Raw genomic sequence first — 10,269 nt, forward strand, 5'->3', positions numbered from 1 at the left:
TATTTTTACATCATAATATTGCATCACTCATTTGAGTTAACTATAGAGTTATAATAATAATATCAGCCCTGTATTATATACTTGCCCACTGCTGAGCACGGGCCTCCTCTACTACTGAGAGGGATTAGGCCTTAGTCCACCACGCTGGCCTAGTGCGGATTGGTAGACTTCCACGAATTCCTATAGAGAATTTCTCAGATGTGCAGGTTTCCTCACGATGTTTTCCTTCACCGTTAAAGCGAACGATAAATTCACAAAGAATACACACATGATTTTTAGAAAAGTCAGAGGTGTGTGCCTTTGGGATTTGAACCTGCGGACATTCGTCTCGGCAGTCCGTTCCACTCCCAACTAGGCTATCGCCGCTTTTACCTACCGCCGGTAACTATAGAATTACCATGAAAATATTTTTTGGTAATTATCAATGTTAGATGAAGTTATTTAAAATACTATATTGAACATAAAATTTTAGTTTTGTTTATCTTATATGTGTCGTCTTTAGGATGAGTCAGTATCACGTGAGTCTCTGGTGAATGCTGGCTTTTACCACGCGGGCAACGGCCGTCTCCGATGCGCTTGGTGCGGTGGTGAATTGGCTCCCTTCAGGTGCTTTGGATCCCTGGGGCCTCCTCTTGAAGTTCACAGAATGTAAGTTGAAACTGTTATTTTATATGTGTCGTCTTTAGGATGAATCAGTATCACGTGAGTCTCTGGTGAATGCTGGCTTTTACCACGCGGGCAACGGCCGTCTCCGATGCGCTTGGTGCGGTGGTGAATTGGCTCCCTTCAGGTGCTTTGGATCCCTGGGGCCTCCTCTTGAAGTTCACAGAATGTAAGTTGAAACTGTTATTTTATATGTGTCGTCTTTAGGATGAGTCAGTATCACGTGAGTCTCTGGTGAATGCTGGCTTTTACCACGCGGGCAACGGCCGTCTCCGATGCGCTTGGTGCGGTGGTGAATTGGCTCCCTTCAGGTGCTTTGGATCCCTGGGGCCTCCTCTTGAAGTTCACAGAATGTAAGTTGAAAAGGTTATTTTATATGTGTCGTCTTTAGGATGAGTCAGTATCACGTGAGTCTCTGGTGAATGCTGGCTTTTACCACGCGGGCAACGGCCGTCTCCGATGCGCTTGGTGCGGTGGTGAATTGGCTCCCTTCAGGTGCTTTGGATCCCTGGGGCCTCCTCTTGAAGTTCACAGAATGTAAGTTGAAACTGTTATTTTATATGTGTCGTCTTTAGGATGAATCAGTATCACGTGAGTCTCTGGTGAATGCTGGCTTTTACCACGCGGGCAACGGCCGTCTCCGATGCGCTTGGTGCGGTGGTGAATTGGCTCCCCCTTACAAGGTGCTTTGGGATCCCTGGGGCCTCCTCTTGAAGTTCACAGAATGTAAGTTGAAACTGTTATTTTATATGTGTCGTCTTTAGGATGAGTCAGTATCACGTGAGTCTCTGGTGAACGCTGGCTTTTACCACGCGGGCAACGGCCGTCTCCGATGCGCTTGGTGCGGTGGTGAATTGGCTCCCTTCAGGTGCTTTGGATCCCTGGGACCTCCTCTTGAAGTTCACAGAATGTAAGTTGAAACTGTTATTTTATGGATTTGACCAACTAACTGCGATAATGCTGCAAATCCTTCCCTAAAAAAATATGCCACTTTTCTGGAATAATAATAGTAATATAAATATTATGTTAATTATTGGCTTAGTTTCTCTGTATGCCATATTTCTTCTAAATCCATTCATTTTAGGGTTCCGTACCTCAAAAGGAAAAAACGGAACCTTTATAGGATCACTTTGTTGTCCGTCCGTCCGTCCTTCCGTCTGTCAAGACCCTTTTTCTCAGGAACGCGTGAAGGCATTAGGCTGACATTTATATCAAATACTCAGGTCTATTGTCCCTAGGAGCTGTGAAAAAATCAAACTTCTAAGCCAACGCAATCATAAGATAGGGAATATCATAAGATATTCGCCGCCGCATCGCCGCAAACTTTCCAAACTCGCAAGGGAATCAAAACCTGCAAGGTACTTCCCATGAACTCAGAATCTTGAAATTTGGTACGAAGCAACGTTTTATAGTAACTATGACTCGATTGTCTTTTACTTATATACCTACAAGTATGTAAGGAACCCTCGGTGCGCGAGTCCGACTCGCACTTGGCCGGTTTTTTTTTTATAAACTTTCGCATTTTGCATAGTCAGCAATAAGCAGGAATTACGATGTAAATGAGATAACAAAAGGTGTACATGAATATTGCATGCATTTGATAAAATTAATCGTTAGTGAAGGAAATGGAATTTACAATGGGATTATTCAAACAAACTGACATAGATACAATGTAGTTTCAACAATGTTTTATTATGTAGATAACGTTATGCATTTTCTGCTCCAAGTTTATGTTAGTACGAGTGAAATACTCTTATCTCTGGTGTCACTGTTACGATTCTGAAATTCTTTCAACAATAGGAAAACTACCTTATCCCTAAATATTATAGACTACTTTTTTACCGGGAAGGGCCTTTTCACCGAAGCCACGCTCAGAAGCTAACTTTACCATATTACTAAGTAATAATTAAGAGATTTCAAGATAAGATGAATAATTTTCAGGTACTTTCCCCTTTGCGAGCACGCGGCGTCGTTGGAAGCCGCGCAGAACAACACGAATATGTCTCCGCCGTCGTCGCCGACACCAGACCCGCCACGAAGCCAACCTGTCCCGGAAAGCAACGAGGACCAACCCAATCAGTCTCAGACGTAAGATGACAGTTGTTACTTTATAATTATTTTTTTTTTTATATGAGCAAGACAATGTAATCCTACTCTCTTCTGTTAAGTACTATGACTAAGGATCGGCAATATCCTAAGCAGTTAGCATACGCCTACTATGGTAATGCTAATTTTAATACAAACAAAATGTTACAAACTACAACTACTTCCGGTCCTTGGGCAACAAAGCGTTGTGTGTAGAGGTCATTTAGGCGGAAATTAAGTTTTGTTCTGTTACGCTATGTCAGTTTACTCCGACTGTAGGTAAAGAATACAACTTTACGTGAATTTCTCAAGTTTTTGGGTATAAAAATTTGTGCTTACGTCTAAATTGAGAAAACGTATAAAAATTTGAATATTTTTTAAATATGTTGGCGTATACTATTGAGAGGTAAATACCTAATATAATTTAATGTTTATATTTTATCATAATAAAAATTTTGCACTGTTTGAAATCAATGTGAAGAGTTGTCGCCAAACTTCTAGTTCGCTCTGAAGTTAGCGTCAGTTGTAACTACGCATTTACGTTCACTGTCATATCATGTGCATGACACATGCAAGCGTACGGTCGTTAAAACTTCAGAATGTTCTAATTTCGCAATCGCTATATAGGTACCTAATAGTAAATATTATTAAGCTATAAACTAATTATAATTAAGATTGACGTTATCATTACCAGAGATATTTCATCTTTTACTTTAATTTAATAAATACAGTCACATATCCCCGGTTGTGTGAGGGTCCCACGTTATAAGGGGCAAGACTACTGCTATTTATCGTACAATTCCGGATTCCGTGTTAATATTGAGCAGAAAAATTCAATATTACTTTACCGACCCGGGTATCGAATTCAAGACCTCTGCATTGGTAGGTATTGCATTAAACTGCGCCGCAGAGTCTGTCGTTAATAATCTACACTATACTATTATATAAAAATAAATAATTTGTTTATTTTAACGCGATATTTTCAGAAATTATAAGGGTTGAACTGAAAAAATGTTTTAGTGTTGGAAGTCTTATTTATTTGGGAAGGCTATAGGGCGTATAACGTCACGAATATCAATAAAAATGTTGCAAAAACGGGGAAAATTTATTTCCCTTGGGAACTTCCGTTGCGCACGCTGAGCAAACGGTTAAAGTTATGAAAGCAACATGTATAACGGAATTGTTTATCTTAAAAAGTTCTACAAAAATATATCATAAAACAAAGTCCCCCGCTGCATCGGTCTGCCCGAACGTGTTAAACTCAAAAACTAACCAACGTATTAGGATAAAATTTGGTATGGAGACAGTTTGAGACCCTGGGAAGAACATAGGCTCCCGGGAAAATATATAGCGTGACTTTTATAACGGAAAACTTTAGCCTGAAAAACTTTATAACGCGGGCGGAGCCGCGGGCAAAAGCTAGTTATAATATAAAACTTATGTAAACATAAACCCTCTTATTCATAGATGTTTTTTATCTAAGGACGGAGCAAAGCTGTGATAACAAGTCTGTTTCTTAGTGCTGACGGCATGGCAGCCTTCGCAGTGTGTAGACATGGGGCCGTTGTGATTGGGTAATGTACAGATACAAATTGAATCTAATTGGTTGTCAGATAAACAAAGTGAACAAACAGCAATCTGTCAGATAAACAAAGCTCAGAAACAGACATGTTATCACATCAATGCTCCATCATCAGATAAATAACGTTTATGAATAAGGGGGATAACCTTTAACAACATTGTGTAAAATTATATATTGGCTAAAGTATGTAAGAAAGTAAAAGGCGGCGATAGCCTAGTTGGTTGTGAAACGGAATGTCGAGACGAATGTCCGCAGGTTCAAATCTGAAGAGCACACACCTCTGATTTTTCTGAAAATTATGTGCGTATTCTTTGTGAATTATCGCTTGCTTTAACGGTGAAGGAAAACATCGTGAGGAAACCTACATACCTGAGAAGTTCTCTATAGGAATTTCGAGGGTGTGTGAAGTCTACCAATCCGCACTAGGCCAGCGTGGTGGACTAAGCCCTAATCCCTCTTAGTAGTAGAGGAGGATGCTCGTGCTCAGCAGTGGGCGAGTATTTAATACAGGGCTAATATTATTATATATGTAAGGAACAGCAATAGAATAGGGGACCGGCCTATGCTTGATTTTGTACATTATTCTATATGTAATGGTTAATAATACGAAAAAGAAGCACTGCTGCGAAAACTGCATAAAAATTGGTTAAAAAATGAGCGAGCAATTCATATTTAAAATATTGTAATGTACAGAAGTGGGCGCGATGTGGGGATATCGCTTCATCTCTTTCTTTAGCCCGCGTCGGAATTCCCGATGACGTCACGTCTGGGTATTTCGTCTCGTTTCTGTTTCTTGTAAATTACCCTTTCCACCGAAATTCAAAGACTTATAGCTTGTTGATTTTTTACCGGATTTTAATAATTCTTTCTGTGTTATAATTTATATTATGTAAATATTTGATAATAGTAAAGAACAAAAATGAGTCCGGTCCCCTATTGATGAGGTATAACGTGTCAGGTCGGGCGCGGTGCACAACGAGCGGCTGCTGAGCGCGGGCGGCACGTGGCGCTCGCTGGGCGTGGTGAGCGGCGGCGCGCGCCACCCGCACCACGCCGCGCTCGCCGCGCGCCTCGCCAGCTTCCAGCGCTGGCCCGCCGACCGGCACCAGACGCCCCGCGCTCTGGCCGAGGCGGGCTTCTTCCACACCGGCACCGATGACCAGGTAACTAAATATTTTTTTTGTTTTAGGTAGCGTTAGGTAGCTGCAATTAATGACGTTTTACAAATAGACGCGTCATACACTAACAAAATGGTACATAAAAACGGCGCACTATTTGCTATATTCACGTACCTGTACATATAATTACAAATTGCCTCGAAGAAGGAATAAAAAGATGCAGCCCACATTCGTTAGAAAAGGATATATATATATATATATATATATATATATATATATATATATATATATATATATATATATATATATATATATATATACATCAACAGTTACGTAACAACGTTAGTGCCGCACGCTCATTGGCTGCTAAGTCGGGCAATTACCTTACTTTCGTCTTGCCAGTATTGAGCTCGGACAACATATCTATGCAATAAAAACATCTTAGGCTGCCATACTGTTTGTCAATAAAACGACCGCGTCAGCTTCAGACCACAGACAAGAAAAAAAAGTTTTATTTCCATAGACATAAAATTCCACAGATACTACACAATATTCATACAGCCATAGACAGAGACGTTGTTAATATCGGAGTCACAAGTTATACCATCAATAAACTATTTATTTTAATTTGATATATGTTTCAATTGTGTTTTTTATTAATGTTCTCGAATCTCAACCGTCACAATTAATTAATAAAGTTGCATTTATTTTTGTTTTAATCTTACTAGAAGGCTTCAGAAAAGATAAAGAAAAAGGACGATTTTATCTTATTGTCTGCCAGTTTTTTTTTCTAATATTGCATAGTAACAGCCTGTCATGTAGTAAATGATCTGACAGTGTCAAAGCCTTGCGATTAAAATGTAATGTAAATTAATGACGATGTTCGTATAAAGGTGCGGTGTTTCTACTGCGACGGCGGGCTGGGTAAATGGGAGGCGGGCGACACGCCGTGGTCGGAGCACGCGTACTGGTTCCCGCACTGCGGGTACGTGTTGCTCGTCAAAGGGCAGGAGTTCATCGACAACTGCCGGAATCGAACCTCGGTACAACGAACTGTGAGTCATTTTGTTATTTGAGATATAGTCTCTAGAAAGTATTACAATGCTTTATGCATAATTAATATATACTGTATAATCTCTACTAACTTTAGTTGAGAATTACTGAGATTAAATTATGTCGTCTGATTACATTACATCTTTAGTGTTGATATAATAAATAAGTCTATTTCCAACCGAACAAAATGTTACGGCATACAAGTCTCCAAATAGAATTATCAATTATATGATGAATTAAAAAAAATTAACAAGTATACCTTATACCATTGTATCTATTTCAGTTTTCTGCAGAAAGTGGACTTACTTCAAGACGACGAAATCCTGGTGTCAATTTTCCAGTTACTGAAAGTCAGGTGTGTGTCTGTGTCGCTTTGAAAAAGAAATCAATAATATAGACTATAATGGACACAAGTACATTTTAAAACAATAACTAAAACAAAGGTCTTTTATAACTCTGTTAAAATTAAATATTATATAAATGACCTTATACTTTTAGACAAATTACAAATTTATATATTTCTAACTGTATTTACGTGATGATACATAATTCTAAATGAAAGTTGTGTTCCATATTGACGTATAGTTATTCATTCTAGGTGGAGGAATGTATGGAGAGTCCAATAGCGTTGGCTGCACTAGGCGCGGGACTCGACGCCGCTCGGGTGCGGCGGGCTTTAGCAAGGCGATTACGAGTTTCAGGTCCGTATTATATTCTATTTACTATGAAGAACGATCAGAGATCGATTTTCGGAGAACGAATTCGGATGTTTTGTAATTTGTGTATAATACTTATTTTACTTTATAAATAAAAAAAAAACTATAATGCCACAGCGAGAATTGTCTTGTTGGTAATAGGCGTTAGACCTAGCCGGTGAAAGAATCATTATTAATTTTTCTATAACATACATATCATCACGCCTTTTTTTAGACGTAGACAGCGTTACCTACCCAACAGCACAATTTTAATAATTTTGTGTACTTATAACATTATCACATTTCTAGGGCTTCCGTTCCATTCGTCGGAGGCGTTGATTGACGCGGTGCTAGACGAACAATTGAACGAAGAGGCGTGGAATTGCATCCCGCAGAGTCAGAGACTCGCGCGAGACATACCTCGCCGAGACACTGCGGGAGTTCGCGCCACGGTCTGGGTAAATTTGCAAATCAATCATTCAACATAGGGTAAGGATAGGTAGCTTAGTCAGTCAGAAAAAGAATGCTCTAAAATTATTCAGTCTCAAGTAACTGAATATGGTACGACGGATTGTCGGCTGCCCACCTAGAGAAAAGGGGGTAGTGTTTCGTCCCATGATGCGATAGGGTGCAAGCCTATCGCCATATCGGGCACAAATTCTAGACTCCAGCCTGATACTAAGTAGACAATCCTAACAGTTATTACATTTCCCGACCTGGTGATCGAAACCGAGACTTCAGCACTGCAGTGGTACCGTAATACAATTACGCCACGGGGCAGTCCTTATACTTCTTGTCTAATAAATGTATTATAATATCACTAATATGTTAGAATACGTTCAATCAAATAATTTTGTTTCATTAAATTAAACCGTCTTTCGGATTTTATCGCAGTTTTGTCACGCAGTTAACATTCGGTTAAACATAAGAAAACATTAATATTGTTTCATTATTCCAGTATAATTGCCAACCAATGGAGCGACAGGCCGGATAGTGCGAGATCTCAATCCGACACGACATCGAGATCCCTATCCCCCGTTGAAAGCGAACCAACGAGGGCACAGAATGAGAACGATAGTGCACCTAATGTGCTTAATGTACTACCACCAAATGAAACCAAACCAGTGTCAAGTGAAGATGTAGAAAGTTCACCCAAAAAGGAACCTAAACAATTGACTTTGGAGGAAGAAAATCGACAGTTGAAAGAAGCCCGCCTGTGCAAAGTGTGCATGGATAGTGAAGTAAGTATGGTCTCTTAAACATGTTTGTTGATTTTATTTATGCAAAATTCAAGGTGTTGCTTGCTGTTTCGCCCGTATAATAGCCTGTAATCTATAAATACCGATACGACGCCAACCTATTTATTAAAAAAAAACTGATAAAACACCCCCATCATTTTGGGGGGGTGCAAATTATCAAAAGATCAAAAGGTAGTTTATGTGTTAATCCAGGACGGTCTATCTGTGTGCAAACCCGTTCCCCTGTTTTAGCGTTTATGTTTGAGTAGCATGTGTTCAAGTGTGTGTGGGTGCGCAGGTGAGCGTGGTGTTCCTGCCGTGCGGACACCTGGTGTCGTGCGGGTCGTGCGGCGCGGCGCTGGCGGCGTGCCCGCTGTGCCGCGCGCCCGTGCGCGCCCTCGTGCGCGCCTACCTCGCCTGACCGCGCCGCGCCGCCACACACGGTGAGCTTGTGCCACAACCTACACTAACGACCACTTTCAACAAACCTTTTACATCAATCACTTACTTGCATTGCTAACCTTTTATTATATAATATAATTTGTAACGGTCCTCTTCCAAATTCTATCTCTCCTTTTATTTAACGTCCCTCAATTTCGCTAATAATTTAAAAGATAATATAGCTCACTTGATGCCTCTCGTTTTCGAATCGATAATATTACACTAATCGAGCTGACCATTTTATACTAAAACCATCTAAATGCCATACAGTTACTCACTAAAAATAAATTTATTAGTATGTACCACCTTTTGATATAATATAACATCATACTATACATACGCCGTATTTTATTAACGTATCGCGTTTTAGTTAGTAAATAATGTTTACAATTATGTTGTTTCGCAGGATAATGAAACACAACATTCAACTTACTATGGTTTTACATTTGACAATGACGATCATCATGTTTCCAGATGCTGCGTGATTGTGATTGTAAGTCTATTGACTTGAATTTATCCAGTAAGGATTAAAAAAATGAAAAATATTGTTAGCTATAAAAGGCCTATAAAAATTATTGTGATAAGAGAGGAAAAATAACTTATGGTCAATATTTTATTTACCGGCTCGCCCTTTTAGTGTGATAACTTCCAAATCTGGTAAATGAATAATGAGTTAAAATTATGAATGCGTTAACTCGACTTAATTGTTTCTGTATTTTTTATTGTATAGCGACGTTTCTTTAAAACACTATCCAAACTACGAAAAAACGTTTGGAAGACATTCTGGCTTTTAGGATTTATTTTTTTATTTTATTATTTTTGTATTCTCATTTCCGGTTTTTGATTTGAATATGTACTCGTCTACCCATACGTAAATTTATGATTATACTGAAATATATTATTTTTACAATGGTTACGTATCATATTATAAATAATGTCCTATATTTGGAAATGTTTGTTTTATAACCTCAGAGGATATTTTTTTCAGGTCAGCAAGCTTTATTCCGTCTTCGGGGGCGTATCCGTCTCTTTATTTACGCGCGTTCTAATCGAAAGACAGTTTTGGTATATATGTAAAAAAGGCGAAAAGACGGATACGTCCTCCTAGACTAAATTGTGCGCATTGACCTTATTAAAAAAAAACTACATTGAAACAATGGAATATTATATTTCGTAGCTATTACGAGTAATCATTGCATTTATTTATGAAATAACAACTGAATTTTACATATAAAATAACAACAATTTTTTTGAAAAGAATATATCACTACGTATCACTTGGAAAAGTTTATGGTCACTAATCTATGAATATTAAATTATAAATAGTGTATTTTGTCTAACATTAAAACGGCTGTACGGATTTTAATGTATTGACTATTTTAAGATAAAAAAAA

General features: G+C 38.8%; 1 protein-coding gene across 1 annotated transcript; it reads left to right on the forward strand.

Annotated features, from left to right (window-relative positions):
* The first annotated feature begins 424 nt into the window (after nucleotides 1–424).
* Nucleotides 425–10,269, forward strand: LOC119189840 (baculoviral IAP repeat-containing protein 7-A-like). Its single transcript, XM_037440505.1, is given in 12 exon segments — nucleotides 425–436; nucleotides 503–648; nucleotides 2,605–2,751; nucleotides 5,289–5,493; nucleotides 6,342–6,503; nucleotides 6,785–6,856; nucleotides 7,100–7,202; nucleotides 7,506–7,615; nucleotides 7,617–7,654; nucleotides 8,155–8,437; nucleotides 8,733–8,877; nucleotides 9,282–10,269. Coding segments are annotated over 11 exon segments (1,401 nt in total). The 3' UTR covers nucleotides 8,856–8,877; nucleotides 9,282–10,269.

Source organism: Manduca sexta, chromosome 19, assembly GCF_014839805.1.
Source record: "Manduca sexta isolate Smith_Timp_Sample1 chromosome 19, JHU_Msex_v1.0, whole genome shotgun sequence".
Lineage (NCBI taxonomy): Eukaryota > Metazoa > Arthropoda > Insecta > Lepidoptera > Sphingidae > Manduca > Manduca sexta.